We start from the raw sequence: 21,905 nt of genomic DNA, 5'->3' as shown, positions 1-21,905 counted from the left end.
CGTCTTCCGAAACCAAACGCCAAGGTGTTTACCAACATATGTTAACCATATTAATAAGCATAATTACCCTATCAGGTTGCAAAATTCATGTATATAATAGCGACTTTCCTACCGCACGTCGCCAGCAGGCAATGGATCTCCGCAGCCACCCTCGGCCCCAGGCCCGGGCTTCGGGGAAGCCCATGGTCCCGCCTCCCTCCAAAACCAGCCCCAGGCGGCCCGCCCGTTCCCAGAGTTCACCACGGTCTCTTGCCGCCCCCTGCTGGGCTCTTCGCTTCAGGCTTGCAGAGGGCTGCGGCGCGGCCGCCCGGGGGCGCAAAGAAGGCGACGCCACCGCTACGCGACCGGAAGTTAGTCTTGTTCATTTCCGCCTCTCGGTCTCGCCCCAGGCCGTAGAGGCGGAAGTAAAGCCATATTCCGAGTATTAATACAGTCCAGGTTGAGGTCTGTGGCTGGCTGCACTTATGCTCTTTATTTTTAGAAGTGGGTCTGGGTGATTTTGATGTATGGTGGAGTCCCCTTCCTGTGCAGCCCCTTGGCGAGTCGGTTTTGGGGAGGAAGGGGGAGCGGGAGAACCCATGGAATGGAACCCGTGTAATTACTATATTAAGCGAGCTAATACGAACTTGTGACAGAGTTCCGCCTTTTTCCCGATTTTCTAATTTTAGGAATAATCCTTACCTTCTAAGTTGTGGGGCTGAAGTAAGACAGTATATGTGAAGCACTTAGCTCCAGTTTTACAAACAATGCGTGATTACGCCACCTTTTCCCGTTAATACTCACGGGCGTGTTCTTGCCGTTTTACTCTCGGTATCTCAGAGATGCTTAGTACATAAGCGGTGACGCTTTTCACAACGTTATGCAGTGTTAGCTGGGATTGATTTCTTTATTCTGTATCACGAAGTGCTGACAGTATTTTGCCCTCCACCCCCCCCTTTTTTTTTTTGCCATTTTTAGGGACAGCTGTTTTCCAGCTCTTCAGGAGAAATGGAACATCCTCTTTAAGACAAATTAGGTGAGAAATGGAGTGCTGTAAAGATCTCCAAACTTCCTTTGTTTTATCTAAAGACCAACTGGAATGTAGTACCCTGGGGCAGTGATTAGCCATCTCCATTAAAAGTCCCTTTATCAAGGGAGTGCTGCAGAGAACAAGGAAATCTTATTCCTCAGGCCTTACAAGTTATGAGTACAGAGGTTTTCAGTGTATTTGTTAATTTTGGACTTTAGTCCTTGGAATAATGGTTTTGGTTAAAGAGTGAACTGAAATATTTAAATAAATTATGGAATATTATTTTTGAAATTTGTAGATTGAGACAGTTGATACTTTTTGCATTAGGTTGCTTATATACTTACTACCTTGCTAGATATTATAGGAATGTTTTTGAATGTTGATTAGGTGCTTAACTTTTTTTGTATTGAAAACTGAAAAACTGATAAAGGCCACATATTTCCCAGTACTTTTTGCACCCCTAAGCCAATTTAATTTGTTCTTAATTTATCTGGTTGCAAAATAACATGTTTATTAAGTAGTATCACAGTATTTCAGGAACAGTACATAGCCCCCATTAATCTCTCAGAGATAATTCTTACTGCCTTTTTACCTTCTTTTTATATATTAATGTCCCCCCCTTATATAAGTGATATTATTTTAACTGTACTGTTATGTGGTTTGCCACTTACCATATCTTGGATATCTTTCCATTGTGTTAGATATGCCTCTTTTTAAAAAAATCAGGTTGTATAGCATTAATATTACACAGATGTATCACAATTTATGAATCATTCTGTTGGTGGGTTTCTTCTTTTCTGCTATAGCAAATGTTAGGATAGTCATCCTTTTTAATAACAAATGTGTGTTGTCCTTTTATTTCTTCTGGATAATTTTAAAGAAGTGAAAATGCTGGTTAAAGGATATGGTGGATGGTCCCAAATTCCCTTCCAACAGTGGTATTTGGAGAATTTCCTGCATTTCCTCACATGCTCATCAACCAACCACAAGCGAGAGAGAGCAGGAGGAGAGGGGAGGGGCGGTGGGAGAAGGAGAAGCAGACTCCGCACTGAGCAGGGTGCCTGATGCAGGGCTGGATCCCAGGATCCTGGGATCATGACCTGAGCCGAAGGCAGACGCTTAACTGACTGAGCCAGTGCCCCTGGTTTTAGATTTTTTAGTAATAAGTGATAAATGACTCACTTCAGCAGTATTTGTTAAGTTAAAGATTTGTGGGAAGGTAGTATTTGAATGAGACCTTGTACTTATGGATAGATATGGGAGGATGGGCCTTTCTGAAAGAATAGCTTCCACAAAGGCAAGGAGACAAAAATGGGCAAGAATGTTTAGAATTTGAGGTTTGAGAGGCAATAATGCCTCGTGTTGTGAGGTGGTAGACTAGAGCAGATAGCTAGGAAGGTAGTTGGAATGGTGTGGTGAGAGCGTTGAGGGTGAGTGTGAAGATTTTGCTTTCTAGGGGAGAGCTATAGAGGTCTTTAATCAGGGAATAAGGGATGTAATCACTTCTTTGTTTTATAGCTATGCTATGGTGGCAGTTTTTCATGACTGATGTTAGAGAAGCAGGTTAGGTGGCTGTTACAGTCTGGGTGAGGGAGAACAGCAAAGAGTAGAGATGCTAACGAAGATACTGAGGAAGCTGAATCTACATGATTTAATGACTTTGGGGTTGAGGAAGAGGAAGAAAGTAATCACTTTTAGATTTTTATCATGAGTGACTATTACGATCAAGTGGTAGTGATTCCATTCATCAGAAGAGGGCTAGTTTGGGGGCTGGTAAAGATGTTCAGTTTGGTTTTAGACATGTTAATTCATGTGGAAGATATTTCCGCAGCGAGCGAATTATACATAAGACATAGATTCAGGAGAAACCTTAATAGATATATGACTCCTTTGTGAAGAAATTTGGCATATATTTTTACTCTTAGTCTGTTATTAATACAATTCCTTTTGAACTTTCTGTGGCTTGCTCAGCCTGTTTGTCATGGTGCTAATCATCTCAAGAGTTTGTTGTCTAGAGTAATTGTCTTCAGACTTTTGACTGTGTACACTCTCAGTAAAAAAGGTTTCATACATGTACCTCCAGTGTATGTATATTTATTTACTAATTATATACATGTTTTACAGTACTATTATATTGTACATATAAAACACATAAAATGGAATTTTTAAAAGGCTAAGACAGATATAAATTAGAGTGTCACTGCTTGCTTCCTATAGCCCATTGGATCATCTTTCACCCCTATTCCCAAAGCACGGGTCTTATCTACCACTGTCAGTGTTCTGTACCATTATCCAGTAGAGGTCACCCTTGTGTATCTGGAAGAGAGAACAGATTGTTGAGCTCTGCAGGTAGAGCCTTCATTCTGTAGTTAGAATGAGGATCTTATTTTTCAGTTTCTAAATTCATGCATTTTTGGAAGAAGTTGTAGTTAAAGAGTAGTATGTGGAATTATGGAGAAATACAGAATAGTGAACTCAGGGTATGGGGCAATCTAAAATGTGCTGCTGTTTGATGTTTATTTTGTGAGTGTCTTGCATTTTTGTTTGAATGTTATTTGATAGTATAGTTTGGGAATCTTTTTCTAATTCTTTGAAGATCTGTAGATTACCTGAGATATCGGAGAGTTCCCTGACAGTAGGCATACTCTTAAATTCTTGTTATCTTGGTGTAATTAAGGGATGGATGGCTGGCTCAATCGGTGGAGTGTGCAACTCTTGATCTTGAGGTTGGGGGTTCGAGATCTCGAGGTTGGGTGTAGAGATTACTTAAAAATAAAATCTTAGGAAAAAATAGTGTAGGGCAGACACAGAGAGGCTTTCTTTGACACTGATCTTGAAAGCAGTATCTCAAGCCCAGAGATATTAGTGGTGAGTTGGAACCATCTATTTCTATTTTTTATTTTTATTTTTTAAAGATTATTTTTAAGATTTCATTCATTTATTTGTCAGAGAGAGAGAGCACAAGCAGGGGGAGCTGCGGGCAGAGGGAGAGGCAGGCTCCGATTAAGCCACCCAGACGCCCCTATTTTATATTTAATTGGAGAGGTGAGAAGGGAAATGCTTCCTTTAAGTGATAAGAGCCCATTGTTAGTAATTAGCAATTAAGAGCTAGGTTTGTCACAGCTATATAAAGAGGAAAAAGTACAATTAAAAAATACATGTGTTTTATGACTCAGACCACAATTAAAGAACATAAATCATCTGACAAATTGAATAACAGAAGAAAATTTTTCTGTTGCTTTCCTGATAAAGTATTTCCTATAAATGCAGATACTTATTTTAGTAGGTACCTATGGTTATTATCATATATAAATTCATACATTTTGGGCCCCGTTTCTAAATGATTAGGAAAATGAGTTATTGAGGTTTTAGTCACTTGCCTGAAGTTATGTGTTGTGAAACAGATGCAGAGAGCCCTGGGTTCATCTTTTATAACGTGGCAGGGTAGAGGAGGATGGTGAAAGTAACTCTTCATTGTTTATGTGCTCTCAGCACAGTTCCACTGTGTGGATTAAATAGTGCAACTAGATCATTTTGAAGATAAAAATTGGTTTGGAGTAGTTGGGTTACAACCCAGGGGGTAATAGGGTAAACTGAAGGACATGGGATTGAGATTGGGAACTGTTGACCAGAGGTCTATATAAAGCTAAGAATTAAGACTAATGATAGCATGGGTTTAAAGAGAACCATGAGTCTAGAAAAAGGTGTTTAAGGTGGAAATTAGATAGTCTGAAGTGTTGATTTTCAAGGCTATATTTAGAGTTTGAGGAACCAGGAAAAGGGAACAGGGGCAAAGTAGTCTGGTAGCTAAGGCAGAGGCAAGGCCAGAGATCTGGGAAGTTGGAAGACAAGGTAGAATTGAAAGCATTGGTTAGTAGGAATAAGCCAGAGGTTTGAAAACTAGGAGGATAAAGCAGAAGTAGGGAGGGTCAACTGGTTTTGGGTAGCAAACACAGGCAAGTCCAAATGTAAAGAGCAAGATAAAGGCAGGAATAGCTGTGGATCAGTGATGATGCTTATAATGCTTTTCTTCACATTAAGAATGGAAGCAGCCCCAGGCCCACAGATAATCAGAAGCAGTGAACTAAAGAGTGGGGGTGCAGTGGTTGAATTGTTACTGCAGCACCAGGAGAGCTGGAGCTATACATATTTTCTTATAGAAGTGACCATGATGCTTATAGGACCTTAATACGGTTTTTAGCTGTTTAACACATGCATTTGTATAATATTATGTATGTTGTTTTACACAGCATTCCAAAAGGTTTGGGATACCTGACCATTATGGCACCAAGAAACTTCTTGTGTATGAGAAGTAACTTTCTCTTTGGTTCAAGATGTTGGATGATCCGATTTTCAGCAGAAGTCCTCCTTAAATCAGTTTCATTTAGGCTTTTTAGTGTGAAGTGTGGTAATGCAGACAGGGAGTCTTTGGAGAATGAAGAATTAGTGAATAACTTACTTACAATGGGAGTAGACGTTGACATGGCAAAAAAACGACAGCCTGGAGTTTTTAATAGGATGGGAACTAAAGAGCAGGACCTGAAGATGTTCCTTCTGTCCAAAGGAGCTAGCAAAGAAGTGATTGCTAGTATCATATCAAGATATCCACGAGCCATAACACGCACACCTGAAAGTCTTTCAGAACGGTGGGATCTGTGGAGAAGAATTATGACATCAGACCTTGAAATTATAAATATTTTGCAACGTTCTCCTGAATCTTTTTTTCGGTCCAATAATAACCTAAACTTAGAGAATAATATAAAGTTCCTCTATTCAGTTGGATTGACGCATAAATGCCTTTGTCGATTATTGACCAATGCTCCACGTACCTTCTCCAACAGTCTAGATCTGAATAAACAGATGATTGTATTTTTGCAAGAAGTCTGTTTGTCTTTGGGTCACAATAAGCCCAGAGATTTTGTTAGGAAGATAATTTTAAAAAACCCTTTCATCTTAATTCAGAGTACCAAACGGGTAAAAACTAACATTGAGTTTTTACAGTCAACTTTCAATTTGAATGATGAGAAGTTGCTTGTTCTGCTCTGTGGTCCAGGAGCTAAAATTCTAGACCTTTCCAATGACTATGTCAACAGAAACTACACAAATATCAAAGAGAAGCTGTTTTTTCTTGGGTGTACTAAAGAAGAGATACACAAGTTTATTTTACGCTATCCAGATGTGATCTTCTTGGGAGAGAAAAAGTTTAATGATAAAATAGACTGCCTCATAGAAGAAAAATTTAGCATATCACAAATAATTGAAAATCCTCGGATTTTGGATTCAAGCATAAATACTTTAAAAAATCGAATCAAAGAATTGGTAAATGCTGGCTATAACTTCAGTACATCAAACATTGCTCTTTTATCTTGGAGTCAAAAAAGATATAATGCTAAGTTGAAGAAGTTAAACATTGAATAGAACATTGTTCTGGGAAATTAAAAAGTGTCAGTCTTAACAATGTAGTGATACGTCATTTTGAATTTGGGCCTTTCAAAAAGAATTTTGGTTTCTTAACCATATATACATACATAATGATCCTTTGGATATTTTATTTTAAAGGTTCGTAAAAACTCATGGTCAGTATGTTCCAGTATAGTCTTCCCAGCTAGCTACCTTTTCTCTAGTTTGAATTAATACAACATCAGGTTATATGCTACAGGCTGTGACTGTCATATGAATAGTAGTTCCTGAGTGCCAGCGTGGGACAATATGTAGAAAGATAGAAAGTACAAAATAAGTTTTTATGGTTTCTGTTCAGATTAAAAAATCAACAGATTCATTTGGACAGTTCTGTTTCCTCTCGGGGTTTTGAATTGCAATTGATTTTTCCTGTTATAGCCACATATCTAATTGTGGTTCATCTTCAAAATAGAATGCCAGTAAAAATCTGACAAACCAAAAAGGAGGGTTTTTCATCTCAAGTTCTGCATTCTTCATTTAAACCATTAGTATGTTCCCCTTTCCCTCCAAGGTAGGCTCAATTTACTGTGGGTATATCCTGATTTTTTTAAAGACAGTGGCAACTATGATGGGCAGAAAAATGGCTACCCAAAGATGTCAGTGTCTTAATTCCCAGAATCTGAATGTGTTCTGTTACACTGGAAAAGGATTTTGCAGATGTAATTAAGTCAAGGACCTTACGACAGGGAGATTATCCCAGATTATCTGTGTGGGCCCAGTGTTATCATATGGGTCCTTAAAATGGAAGAGGGATGTGATGTAAGGACTTGACCCTATTTACTGGCTTTGAAGGAGGAAGAGACCATGAACCGAGGAATGCAGGTGGCCTCTAAGAAAAATGGAAAAGGCAAGGAAACATTTTCCCCCTGGTGCCCCCAGAAAGGAACACAGCCCTGCTGGGACCTTGAATTTAGCCCACTGAAACTTCTTGTCAAACTTCTGACCTACAGAACCATAAGAGAATAAATTTGTGTTGTTTTAAGCCACCGAATATGTGACAATTTGTTATGGCAGCAAATAGATGAATATAGCAACTAAACAGTGATTAGTTGCATTATAGGTGAAGGAGTCACAATTTATGGTTCTTTCAGTATATCTGTTTTTCTTTTTTTTTTTTTTAATTACCTGTTTTATCTGCATACCTTTCTGGAATGACTTAGCAAGTTGTTTGTAAAGACCTCTAAATGTCTGTAAAAAAATGAAATGTAAGTAAAAATCTAAATAAAGGAATATTTTTACTTAGTGTAGTTTAAAGAAATGGTTATAGTTCCTGTATTTTTTTTTTAAAGATTTTATTTATTTACTTGACAGAGAGAGACACAGTGAAAGAGGGAACACGAGCAGGAGGAGTGGGAGAGGGAGAAGCAAGCTTCCCACTGAGCAGGGAGCCCGATGGGGGGGCTTGATCCCAGTAACCTGGAATCATGACCTGAGCCAAAGGCAGACACTTAACCAACTGAGCCACCCGGGCGCCCCTAGTTTCTGTATTTTTATATTTAATGGGCATTTTATCTAATATAAATAAAGAACAAGGAATTTGTAGATGCACCAACTTAAAAAATGACAGATGAGATGATGTCTGTATTTTGAAGACATTCATGATCTAGCTCTGATACAAACTGAAAGAGAAATGACAAATTATATGACCTTAATTACTTCCAGTTGTTTTCTAGAGACTTTTGTTTTCTAGATGTAGATTTTGAATTAAATAACGGTGCTAAACCTTTGAAGACATTTCCTAAGTGATGCCTCAAAAAAACTTTCTCCTGCCACTGATAGAAACAAAATGCCTGTTTTTTCAAGGCCATTTGATGTCAATGATACTTAAACTTATTGCCAGTACACTATTTGATGGCAAGCATGGCATGGTTAAGAAAACATTGGCTTTAGAGAGATACTTCTTTGGAGTGGTATATCTGGGCATCATTCCTGACCAGCTCTGTATGTGTAAATATTTCAATTTCACTGAACTTGTATTCTCATTTGTAAGATTAAAAATTGACCTTGCAGAGTTGGCAAAAATCAGGTAACATAGAGTCTATAAGTCTTTTTGTAGGTAGTAACTGTTCATTGACAGCTATAATAAAGTTACAGTGTTTTACAAAACAGCTTTATTGATACATAATTTACATATAACATCAAATTATTCAATTCAACATACTATTTTTTAATTCATAGAGCTGTATAATCATCACAATCTAATTTTAGGATACGTGTTTGCTCCCTAAAAGAAACCCTTTGTCCATTTGCAGTAAATTCCCATTGTCCTCCCCCTTCCCTAGCCCTAAGCAACCAATGATCTATTTTTTATCTCTCTAAATTGTGTATTCTGGACATTTCAAATAAATGGAATCATACAATATGTGTTTTATTTTGTGACTGTCTTCTTTCACTTAGCATAATGTTTTCAAGTTTTGTCCATGTAGCACATATCAGTATGGTGGTATTATTGGGAATAAATGTTGTTATTGTTAGCCAAGTATTAGTTCCCTACATATTCTGAATTTTATGGGAGTATTTTCGGAGTCATTTCTTTGGAATCTAACAAGTTTGTAAGGAACTTGAGGGAGGTGGGTAGCAGAGGAGATAAAAGATTATTCGGCATCAAAACTGGACAGCTACATGCAAAAGAATGAAAGTGGGCCACTTTCTTACACCATATACAAAAATAAACTCAAAATAGATTAAAGACCTAAATGTGAGATCTGAAACCATTAACTTTTGGAGGAAAACATAAGCAGTAATCTCTTGGGTATCAGCCTCAGCAACATATTTATGCATATGTCTCCTTACGCAAGGAAAACAAAAGCAAAAATAAACTATTGGGACTACATCCAAATAAAAAGTTTTGCACAGCAAAGGAAACCATCAACAAAACAAAAAGGCAACGTGAATAGGAGGGAGATTTGCAAGTGATATATCTGATAAGGGGTTAATATTCAAAACATATAAAGAACTTAATACAACTCAATGTCCAAAAAATAAAACAATCTGATTAAAAAATGGGCAGACCACCTGAATAGACAGTTTTCCAAAGAAGACCTACCAATAGCCAACAGATAACATGGAAAGATGCTCAACATCACTAATCATTAGAGAAATGCAAATTAAAGCCACAATGAGATACCACCTTACACCAGTCAGAATGGCTGGTATCAAAAAAACAAGTGTTGGTGAGGACATGGAGAAAAGGGAATCCTTGTGCATTGTTGGTGGAAATATAAATTGGTGTAACCACTGTGGAAAACAGTATGGAGGTTCCTCAGAAAATTAGAGAGATAGTAATATTCTATAACATTGTATGGTGACCATACTTACCACAGTGAACATTGAGTAATGTATAAATTTGTTGAATCCTTGTACATCTGAAACAAATATAACATTGTATGTTAATTATACTTCAATTAAAAAAAACAAAGTGTTGATGGAGAGGAAAAAGGGGTTATTTGTCATGAGCATTATACCTATATATGCTGATATACTACCTCTAGGATCAGTATATGAAATTAAATATCTGTTGAGTTGGGGTGGATGGGGGGAGCAAGCGTAATTTTAATTGTTAAGCTTTACATCCAGAAATTATTGACAATCTCTTCTCCAGTATTTGCTGTATTCTTTTCATGTTTATGGTAAATATAAAGGAACATAAAAAAAGAGGGGACCCCAGGCATATATAGAGAGGTGTATGTGTATAGATATATATGCTGATCCTTAACTGGCCATTATTATACCTGAGATGGCCGTAGGTGATTGAGCAGCAACAGCTGTGGCCAGTGAGAGGTGGGATGCACAGCAGTACAACATAGCACATCTTTGGAATGTTGGGGAGGGACAACTTTGTAGCAACAAATGGATAATGCCTGTCAGGCAAGATTAACATGTCATACTTTTAAGGTTTGAGTCTGAGGGAGAGTCAATTCTTCTTTTAAAATTTTATAAATTATAAAAATTATATGAATTTAAAAAATTATAAAATTTTACAAAATTTTAAGTAATATTTTTTCATGAGTAAAAATAAAATCCATGTTTATAATGGGAAAAATGGAAAAGAAGTGAATCACAAAAAAGAAGAACTATAATCTTATCTCCCAGAGATAATTGGTTAGCATTTTGGTGACTTTTCTTGTGTTTGTTTTTTTTTTTCCCCCCAGAATATATCCAGGAGTAGGTATGTGGCATATATATTCAAACTGAGATAAAACTACGGTTTTTGTTTTTTTTTTTAAGATTTTATTTATTTATTTGACAGAGACACAGCAAGAGAAGGAACACAAGCAGGAGGAGTGGGAGAGGGAGAAGCAGGCTTCCCACTGAGCAGGGAGCCCGATGCAGGGCTTGATCCCAGGCCCCTGGGATCATGACCTGAGCCGAAGGCAGACACTTAATGACTAAGCCACCCAGGTGCCCCTGAACTACGTATTTTTTTTTAAAAGATTTTATTTATTTATTGACAGACATTGAGAGGGAACACAAGCAGGAGGAGTGGGAGAGGGAGAAGCAGGCTTCCCGCTGAGCAGGGAGCCTGATGCGGGCTCGATCCCAGGTGCCTGGGATCATGACCTGAGCCAAAGGCAGATGCTTAATGACTGAGCCACCCAGGTACCCCTCAAACTTTGTATTTTATAAATTGCTTTTTAAAAAACCTAATAGATCCTGAATGTATCATTTTTTAGTAATCAATTAATTACAGAGTCAATTAAGTATTCACCTGTAACAAATTTTAACATTGGCATGAAATTCTGTCATTTGGATAAACCAGAATTTCTCTAGTCAATCTCTCACTATTAAACAGAGTGAGTAAATTTTAGTATATTACTAAGTTTTTGAAAAGGCCCAGATTAGTTCAGTATTCCATCGCATTATACATATTTTTTTAACCATTGGTATACTTCATAAGTTGAAATTTTGCTCTAGAAAACGTGAATGTTAAGACTGCTGCATTTTGCTGTTCTCCAAATGTCAGATGTATCTGCAAAACTTCCTTTTTAAAATGGAAATTATTGGGGCGCCTGGGTGGCTCAGTTGGTTGGGTGACTGCCTTCGGCTCGGGTCATGATCCTGGAGTCCCGGGATCGAGTCCCGCGTCGGGCTCCCTGCTCGGCGGGGAGTCTGCTTCTCCCTCTGACCCTCTTCCCTCTCGTGCTCCCTATCTCTCATTCTCTCTCTCAAATAAATAAAATCTTTAAAAAAAATAAAATAAAATGGAAATTATTTGTGCATTCTAAATTAATGGTGTCAACATGAGGACTTTCAAATAACTGTGGGAATTAGGACAACAGCAAAGATTAAAGAAAAATTAGTTTCTTCATGAACTTAGCAGGAAGGAATAAAAAACCAGTAGTATTTATAACAGTTCATCATTATTAAACCAATTATTTCTCCCCTTAAATCATATACTTTTGAAGGTCTAGGTAGGTACATGGTCTGTGGCTAAAGATCCAATAGTATGGCTTTCATGTGATAAACTAGATTATTGGCTCCTTCCCTGTGTACCATAATACTCCACACATTACACCAACAGTATGATTTAGTGGAGATCTGTTGATGGCAGAATTCTAGCCATAGTCTTTAATAGGCAGTTGTTACACAGTCCAAGAAGAACTTGGCACAAGCAAGCTAGGATAGCAGGACTGGTTATTAGATTTTGGGAAGAGATCAAAGCAGAAGGCTGGTTGCCCAACACTGGGGAGGGAAGAGTTGAGCTATGACTCATACTCATCATGGTCCTCTAGGGATCATCTCTGGAGGCACAAGGTCTGGGGTTTGATTGGCCACCTGGTACTTGGGAGATGGGTGCCCTAAATTAGCCAAGAGGTCCTTGGACTGAGGCTGTTCATTCATTCCTTAGTTTATTCCCTGTTGACTCAGGAACCTGTGACAGGACAGCTGCAGTAGGATCAGTTTTGGGGTGTTGAGGAAGGCACTCATGGTAAATGTCATATCAAGCCATCTGTATCTTCTTGCTCATTTTCGTGTTTCTGGTATCCCCCTAATGATGGTCTTGCATCTTCACTTTCTTCTGGTCTCTTCAAGATAGTTGATGTCTACCCTTTTGATTTCACACTTTTCTCCCTCCATTCACAAAGGCTTTAAATACAAGGAAAAAAACAAATTGTGTATAGAATTTCTTTTTTAGCCTTTGGACTAATTTCTGAGTGGAATTTGGTAGAGAGAAGACATTTGATAGAATCCCATTTTCTGTCTCAGTTTCACTATTAATCAGACAGATATTTGGAATTTGTTTTTCCTTAATAGCAATATTGTGTGAAGATTAATGAGCTTATGTTCATGAACTACTTTGTGTTAATTGTGAAAAATTTTAATATGATTGTATGATAGTTCTTCCATATCCATTTTTAATATCCCATTGCCACCTTCACAGCTGTCAAGGTACCTTCAATTTATGCCTACAATCATTATCTTCTTCTTTTTATTTTACAATGGAAATGAATTTATTCTCCGAGAATACAGAATCATTATAAAAGCCTTCAAACAGTACACTGAAACAAAGTCCCAACTAGCCTATTTATCATACACTTGAGGAAATATCCTTTTATTCTTAGTTCACAAAGAGGTTTATTTTTTTAAATCAGAGATGAATGACAATTTTTGAAAAAATTTTAAAAATCAACTCTTAAATCCATTAATGAATGACATCAGTTGATTTCTTCATGTTACCCTTTGTTTTATGGAAATAAAACTATGCCATATTCAATTTACTGATATTTGACTTAGGAATTTTCATTAGTATTCACAAGGGAAGTGGTCTACAGGTTTCCTGTCCCTCTCACCTTGTTATTATGGAAGTTTTCGTGGGTAGTTTCTTTGTGTTTTAGGGGGAGGGAGGTTAACACTTTGTCAGGCTTTTGGATCAGGATTGTGCCAGCCTCATAAATTAATTTGGAAGCTTATTACTATTTTTTGCCTAGGCTTTGGAACCATTTGCAAATGGTGGGCACTACCTATCCCTTAAAGATTGGCAGAACTTGCCTGTAAAATCAGCTAGGATGGTATCTTGTTCATGATAGATCCTTGACAACAATGGAAAGTTGCTGTGAAGAGACTTATCTAAAGGCTTTTGACCATTATCTTTTTAGTAGATATCAGTATAAAGTTCTTGCTTGTCCTGGTTAATACATTTTGCTTTGAATTCTTTTTTTTTTTTTTTAAGATTTTATTTATTTGAGATAGCAAGAGCCCAAGCAGGGGGAGAGGCAGAGGGCGAGGGAGAAGCAGGCTCCCAGATGAGCAGGGATTCTGATATGGGGGCTTGATCCTAGGGCCCTGAGATCATGGCCTGAGCCAAAGGCAGATGCTTAATAGACTGAGCCACCCGGGCGCCCCCATTTTGGTTTGAATTCTACATTGATAGTAACATTGTCTGTTTTATGTCTATACAAGGACTTTGTACATACATGTTCTTAACCAAAACCTGGAAGCAACCCAATATCCATCAACAGGTGAATGGAAAAATAAATTGTGATATATTCATGCAGTGACCTACTACTCAGCAACACACACAAAAATGAACTATTAATACATGTAACAACCTGGGTGGATCTTAGTTATGCGGAATGAAAGAAGCCAGAGAGGCGCCTGGGTGGCTCAGTCGGTTGAGTGTCCAACCCTTGATCTCATCTGCGGTCTTGATCTCAGGGTTGTGAGTTTGAGCCCCACATTTAAAAAAAAAAGAAGAAGCCAGACACAAACACACACAAATGTACAATATGTATGATTACATTTATGTAAATTGTAGAAGATGCTCACTAATCTGTAGTGACAGAAAGTAGGTCCTTTGTTGTCTGGGATGGTGGTAGGGTGGAGTGGGGAAAACCATGAAGGAGGCATTACCAAGGGGCAGAGACTTTTGGGGGTGATGTATTTTTTTTTTCATTATAGTGATGGTTTTATGTCAATATGTATCAAACCGTATATTTTAAGTGTGTGCAGCTTAGTATACTTCAATTATTCCTCAGTAAAGTTGAATGATTTATCCATTCAACATTGACTTAAAGTGCAATCTTTATCTGATACTAAATTCGTGTGTTCTACTAAACAAATGTATTTGACTTTATATTTCTATATTGATATCAAGAATCAGGGGTGCCTGGCTGCCTCAGTCAGCAGAGCCTATGTCTGTTGATCTTGGGGTCATGAGTTTGAGCCCCAAGTTGGGCATAGAGATTACTTAAAAACAAATAAAAAACCTCCTAAAACAAACAAAAGAATTAAACAGCATCTCTTTTTGGTAAAGCTATTGAGAGACCTGGAAAGACACCTGGGAAAAAAAATATGGATGGATTCATTCTTATACACCAGGATAAACTCCAAGCAGAGCAGTAATGAGCCCTGTACCACTCAACCCCTGCCTTGGCCTTCCACCTAATGACCGATACTCAAGTTGGGCTATGGCACATGTTAGGCTCTGGCACTAATACCAGCATCTTTTTTTTTTTTTTTTTTGAATTGAAGTATAGTTGACACACAATGCTATATTAGTTTCAGTTATACAACATAATGATTCGACTGCTCATTAGAAGTGTAGCTTCCATCTACCATACAATACCAGCATCTTTTTACTCTAGAGGGCTTCCTGGCTCTCCCCCACCCCCACCCGGGCTAGAATTTATCAAGAGGGCAGCTGCCCCCTGTTTTTTCTTGCTCTTCCATGGGTACAGATAAAGTTAGACTTCAGCTTTCTTCCACAAGAGCCAGGCTTCTGATGAAGTCCTATGCCCCCTGGAGAACTGCTGTGTTTCTTTGATTACTAACCTGATTGCATTTACTCTCTTGGCAGCCATACACAGCACAAATGCACCCAAGTGAGAGGCATTCCTTCCTTTTTGCTTTCCTGCAGTTGGGGAATACTGATTTTCATGTGGCACTTTGAATATTTGCTAAAGAGTCTATAGGAAAATTAGTGCACTTAGATCAGCATTATCCTGCTCTGAACATTTGAATGTATCTCTCAGATCTGCTCAGCTTCTTCAGCATGCCTGTGTATCCTGACCAAAGCCACAGGACTGCACTTCATGGAAGAACAGTACACACAGCAGCAGCTTACTGATTTAGCTAAATGTGATCAACGATTCACAGAATGAAAGTTTAACTTAGTGTGTATGATGAATAACTGATAAACAATTAAAAAAATTGGAGGGGGAGACAAACCATGAGAGACTATGGACTCTGAGAAACAAACTGAGGGTTCTAGAGGGGAGGGGGGTGGGGGGGTGGGTTAGACTGGTGATGGGTATTAAAGAGGGCACGTATTGAATGGAGCACTGGGTGTTAAAGGCAAACAATGAATCATGGAACACTACATCAAAAACTAATGATGTATGGTGATTAACATAACAAAATAAAAAAAATAGGATCAAAGGCAGGCCAGATAAGGAATAAAGTCACAAAGAATTAACATGTAAAAAAAAATTGTATAAGTTACATAGTTAAGTAATAAGTCAAAGTAATTAATGGTAAAAGAATTACCATTTGGTCCTAATCACCCTGTGTTTACTTGTGCACAGAACTTCATGAACTGGCGGGGGAACTGTAGATAGAGGTTGGCTACACAGTTTCCTAAAGTCAGCTAGGTGTAAGTCTGGCTGATAATTCAAACTGAATAAAGAATCCTTTACAAACCAAAAAAGAGTTGGTAGGGTACCATTTTATCTGGAGGTTCTGTCAGCCTCAAGCTGGAAGAAAATAAACCGATAACTCTTGTATACAGTCCCCCACTCCCCATCGTTTACTGTCTGTTTAAAGAATGCAAGAGCAGTTTCACTTGAATGGTTATTCATTCCTTTTAAACAAATACCACTGTTTAATTGTCTCAGACAGTTCTGAAATGATATACTTCGGGTACTTTTTGCATTTCTACTTAGGTTTGAAACTGTCTTGTCTGTTACACAACCTTAGTGCTTAAAAATATTCTGTAGCAATATCTTTGTACTTATTCTGTTACTACTGCCAGATCCTCCCCTTGACTTAAATTTTATCTGTAAAGCAATTTTTGTTATGTGTCTGGACACAAACCCCAGCATAAGACAGCATGGTCTCCACATCATTGCAGTTGATCCAATTACTTTGTTAATTTTTTCATTCATATGGGGGCTTGAGGAGGATTTTTAAAAAAATTAAGATCTTGGAAAAGATGGCGGAGGAGTAGGGGACCCTATTTCAACTGGTCCCTGGAATTGAGCTGGATATCTACCAGACCACTCTCAGCACCCACAAAATCAGCCTGAGATGTAGGAAAATAGATCTGGATCTCTATAAACAGAATATCGTGGGCAGTTGGTTTTGAGGTATGAAGCGGGGAGCCATTATTCCGCGGGCAGATATCAGAGGATAAATGGCAGCGGGAGGGAGCCTGTCCGTGGGGATCCTACACCGCTGGTGAGTGACAGCTCGCGCAAGGGGGACAGGCCACAGACTCGCAGACGGGTAGTGGCGGGGAAAGGACTTTAGGGCAGACCCCGGGATGGAAACACGGAGTGGCAGGGTCCCGCGTGCGAACTGGGAGCTGCTGGCAGTTTTAGAAGCACAACGGGCAGGGATGTGCCCTGACACCTGGAGGGAGGACTGGGGGCTCTGCGGAGGGGCGCACAACCCAGGCTGCTGCAGTTTATAGCAGCACAGACAGAAATGGAGACAATGTGGCCTGGAGAGCTCACTGAAGAACAGACAGCGATCTCTCTGCTCTGAGGCAGAGGGTTGGAAATGGTCTCTTCTGCTCTGACTCTCAGAAGAGACGCGGAAAGCCACCACAGAAAGCGGCCAGAGAACAAAAGCCCCAAAAAACTGATTCCCACTGAGCCCATCCCCCACCACAGGGGGGCAGGGCAACTCTGCCCAAACAGGGTTGCCTGACTAACAGCACAGCAGGCCCCTCCCCCAGAAGACAGGCTGGGAAAACAAGAGGCCAGCAACCCTAAGGTTCCAAGAAAAGAGGTGCATCTTGCTTGGGTTCTGGTCAATAATTTGGACTCTATACATTCCCTCAACCACCCATCAACAGAATGACTAGGAGGAGGAGCCCCCAAAATAGAAAAGACTCAGAGATTATGACTTATGCCGCGGATTTACAACTGGATGCAGATGTCGGAGATGGAATTCAGGCTAGCAATTGTGAGGACAATAGCTAGAATGGAGAAATCGATTAATGGCAACATAGAGTCTAAGGGCAGAAATGAAAGCTGAATTGGCAGAACTTAAAAATGCTATCAATGAGATCCAATCTAATTTAGATAATCTAACAGGTAAGGGTAAGCGAGGCAGGGAAAAACAACTCAGAATCCATGAAAATAGAATCAGAGAAATAAGTGACACCATGAAGCATTCCAATGTCAGAATAATTGGAATCCCAGAGGGAGTGGAGAGAGAGAGGACTAGAAGATATATTTGAGCAAATCGTAGCTGAGAACTGACCTAATCTGGGGAATAAAACAAATATTTGTGTCCTAGAGGCAGAGAGGACCCCTCCCAAGATCAAGGAAAACAGGCCAACACCCCGGCATGTAATAGTAAAACTTGCAAATCTTAGAACCAAGGAAACCATCTTAAGGGCAGCTAGGGGGAAGAGATTCCTTAGGTACAGAGGGAGGAACATCAGAATAACGTCAGACCTATCCACAGAGACCTGGCAAGACATATTCAGGGTACTAAATGAGAAGACCATGCAGACAAGAATACTTTATCCAGCAAGGCTGTCATTTAGAATGGATGGAGAGATGCAGAGCTTCCAAGACCAGCAGAAACTGAAAGAATATGTGACCACTAAGCCGGCCCTGCAAGAAATATTAAGGGGGGTTCTATAAAAGGAGAAAGACCCCAAGAGTGATATACAACAGAAATTTACTAGGGACAATCTATAAAAACAACGTCTTCACACGCAACATGATGACAATTAATTCACATCTTTCAATAATCACTCTCAACGTGAATGGCCTAAATGCTCCCATAAAACGGCACAGGGTTGCAGATCAGATAAAAAGACAGGACCTATCCATATGCTGTCTACAGAGACTCATTTTGAACCTAAAGATACATCCAGACTGAAAGTGAAGGGATGGATCTTCCATGCCAATGGACCTCAAAAGAAGGCTGGGGTAGCAATTCTTATATCAGGCAAATTAGATTTTAAACTAAAGTCTGTAGTTAGAGACACAGAAGAACACTATATCATTCTTAAAGGGTTTATCCAACAATTATATCTACGCTCCCAACATGGGAGCAGCCATCTACATCAGCCAACTGTTAGCCAAAATAGAGAGTCATATTGATAACAATATGTCAGTTGTAAGGAGACCTCAATACTCCACTCTCAGTGATGGACAGATCATCTAAGCAGAAAATCAACAAGGAAATGAGCTTTGAATGATACACTGGACCAGATGGACCTCATAGATATATACAGATCATTCCACCCTAAAACAACAGGATACTCATTCTTCTCGAGCGCACATGGAACTTTCTCCAGAATAGACCACATACTGGGTCACAAATCAGGTCTCAACTGATACCAAAAGACTGAGATTATTCCCTGCATATTCTCAGACCACAATGCTTTAAGACTGGAACTCAATCACAAGAAAAAATTTGGCAGAAATTCAAACACTTGGAAGCTAAAGACGATTCTGCTCAAGAATGTTTGGGTCAACCAGGAAATCAAAGAAGAACTTAAACAATTCATAGAAATCAAGGAGAACGAAAACACATTGGTCCAAAACCTATGGGATACTGCAAAGGCGGTCCTAAAGGGGAAATACATAGCCATCCAAGCCTCGCTCAAAAAAATAGAAAAATCCCGAATTCACCAACTAACTCTACACCTTAAAGAACTAGAGAAAAAGCAACAAACGATGCCTAAGCCACGCATTAGAAGAGAAATAATTAAGATTAGAGCAGAGATCAATGAATTAGAAACCAGAAACACAGTAGATCAGATCAATGAAACTAGAAGTTGGTTCTTTTGAAAGAATTAATAAGATCGATAAACCACTGGCCAAACTTACCCAAAAGAAAAGAGAAAGGACCCAAATTAATAAAATTATGAATGAAACGGGAGAGATCACGACTAACACCAAGGAAATAGAAACAATTATTAGAAATTACTATCAACAACTATATGCCAATAAACTGAGCAATCTGGATGAAATGGATGCCTTCCTGGAAACCTATAAGCTGCCAAGACTGAAACAGGAAGAAATTGACAACCTGAATAGGCCAATAACCAGTAATGAGATTGAAGCAGTGATCAAAAACCTCCCAAAAAACAAGAGTCCAGGGCCTGATGGATTCCCTGGGGAATTCTACCAAACATTCAAAGAGGAAATAATATCTATTCTACTAAAGCTCTTTCAAAAAATAGAAACAGAAGGAAAACTTCCAAACTCATTCTGTGAGGCCAGCATTACCTTAATCCCCAAACCAGGCAAAGACCCCATCAAAAAGGAGAATTTCAGACCGATATCCCTGATGAATATGGATTCCAAAATCCTCAACAAAATCCTAGCTAATAGGATCCAACAACACATTAAAAGGATCATCCACCACCACCAAGTGGGATTTATCCCCGGGATGCAAGGGTGGTTCAGCATTCACAAATCAGTCAGTGTGCTAGAACACATTAATAAGAGGAGGGAGAAGAACCGTATGGTCCTCTCAGTTGATGCAGAAAAAGCATTTGACAAAATACAACATCCTTTCCTGATTAAAACTCTTCAGACTATAGGGATAGAGGGAACATTCCTCGAGTTCATAAAATCCATCCATGAAAAACCCACAGCAAATATCATCCTCAATGGGGAAAAGCCGAGAGCCTTTCCCTTAAGATCAGGAACACGTCAAGGATGCCCACTCTCACCACTATTGTTCAACATAGTACTAGAAGTCCTAGCAACAGCAGTCAGACAACAAAAAGAAATAAAAGGTATTCAAATTGGCAAAGAAGAAGTCAAACTCTCTCTTTTCGCAGATGGCATGATACTTTATGTGGAAAATCCAAAAGACTCCACCCCCAAATTACTAGAACTCATACAGCAATTCAGTAATGTGGCAGGATAGAAAATCAATGCACAGAAATCAATTGCTTTCTTATACACTAACAATGCAACTGTAGAAAGAGAAATTAGAGAAACAATTCCATTTACAAGAGCACCAAAAACCGTAAGATACCTCGGAATAAACCTAACCAACGAGGTAAAGGATCTATCCTCTAGGAACTACAGGACACTCATGAAAGGAATTGAAGAAGACCCAAAAAGATGGAAAAATATTCCATGCTCATAGATCAGAAGAATAAACATTGTTAAAATGTCTATGCTACCCAGAGCAATCTATACCTTCAATGCCATCCCAATCAAAATTCCAATGACGTTTTTCAAAGTGCTGGAACAAACAATCCTAAAACTTGTATGGAATCAGAGAAGACCCCGAATCGCCAAGGAAATGTTGAAAAAGAAAAACAAAGCTGGGGGCATCATGTTGCCCGATTTCAAGCTCTATTACAAAGCTGTGATCACCAAGACAGCATGGTATTGGCACAAAAACAGGCATATAGACCAATGGAACAGAATAGAGAACCCCAATATGGACCCTCAACTCTATGGTCAAATAATCTTCGACAAAGCAGGAAAAAACATTCAATGGAAAAAAGACAGTCTCTTCAATAAATGGGAAGATTGGACAGCCACATGCAGAAGAATGAAACTCGACCATTCTCTAACACCATTCACAAAGATAAACTCAAAATGGATGAAAGACCTCAATGCGAGACAGGAATCCAAAAATCCTAGAGGAGAACATAGGCGGTAACCTCTTTGACATCAGCCACAGCAACTTCTTTCAAGATACATCTCCAAACGCTAGTGAAACAAAAGCAAAAATGAACTCTTGGGACTTTAAGATAAAAAGCTTCTGCACAGCAAAGGAAACAGTCAACAAAACAAAGAGGCAACCCACAGAATGGGAGAAGATATTTGCAAATGACACTACAGATAAAGGGTTGGTATCCAAGATCTATAAAGAACTTCTCAAACTCAACACCCCAAAAACAAATAATCAAGTCAAAAAGTGGGCAGAAGATATGAAAAGACACTTCTCTGAAGAAGACATACAAATGGCTAACAGACACATGAAAAAGTGTTCATCATCATTAGCCATCAGGGAAATTCAAATCAAAACCACGTTGAGATACCACCTTACACCAGTTAGAATGGCAAAAATGAGCAGGGAAAGAAACAACAAATGTTGGAGAGGTTGTGGAGAAAGGGGACCCTCTTACACTGTTGGTGGGAATGCAAGTTGGTACAGCCACTTTAGAAGACAGTGTGGAGGTTCTTCAAAAATTTAAAAATAGAGCTACCCTATGACCCAGGAATTGCACTCCTGGGTATTTACCCCAAAGACACAGATGTAGTGAAAAGAAGGGCCATAT

General features: G+C 39.0%; 1 protein-coding gene across 1 annotated transcript; it reads left to right on the top strand.

Moving 5' to 3' along the window:
* Positions 1-391: 391 nt before the first annotated feature.
* Positions 392-8,831, top strand: MTERF1 (mitochondrial transcription termination factor 1). The gene is made up of 3 exons (XM_028117235.2): positions 392-444; positions 958-1,015; positions 5,260-8,831. Exon 3 carries the CDS (start codon positions 5,291-5,293, stop codon positions 6,425-6,427), a length of 1,137 nt encoding a protein of 378 aa, XP_027973036.1. The 5' UTR covers positions 392-444; positions 958-1,015; positions 5,260-5,290; the 3' UTR covers positions 6,428-8,831.
* The last annotated feature ends 13,074 nt before the right edge of the window (positions 8,832-21,905 follow it).

This window comes from Eumetopias jubatus, unplaced genomic scaffold (assembly GCF_037043125.1).
Source record: "Eumetopias jubatus isolate StellerSeaLion01/CBP00866 unplaced genomic scaffold, mEumJub1_p1.0 scaffold_14, whole genome shotgun sequence".
Taxonomy (NCBI): Eukaryota; Metazoa; Chordata; class Mammalia; order Carnivora; family Otariidae; genus Eumetopias; species Eumetopias jubatus.
The sequence above is the reverse complement of the archived record's forward strand: the minus strand, read 5'-3'. Positions and strand labels throughout refer to the sequence as shown.

Coding starts and splice junctions, on each gene's coding strand:
- MTERF1 (XM_028117235.2), top strand. CDS start 5,291: ATGGCACCAAGAAACTTCTTGTGTATGAGAAGTAACTTTCTCTTTGGT.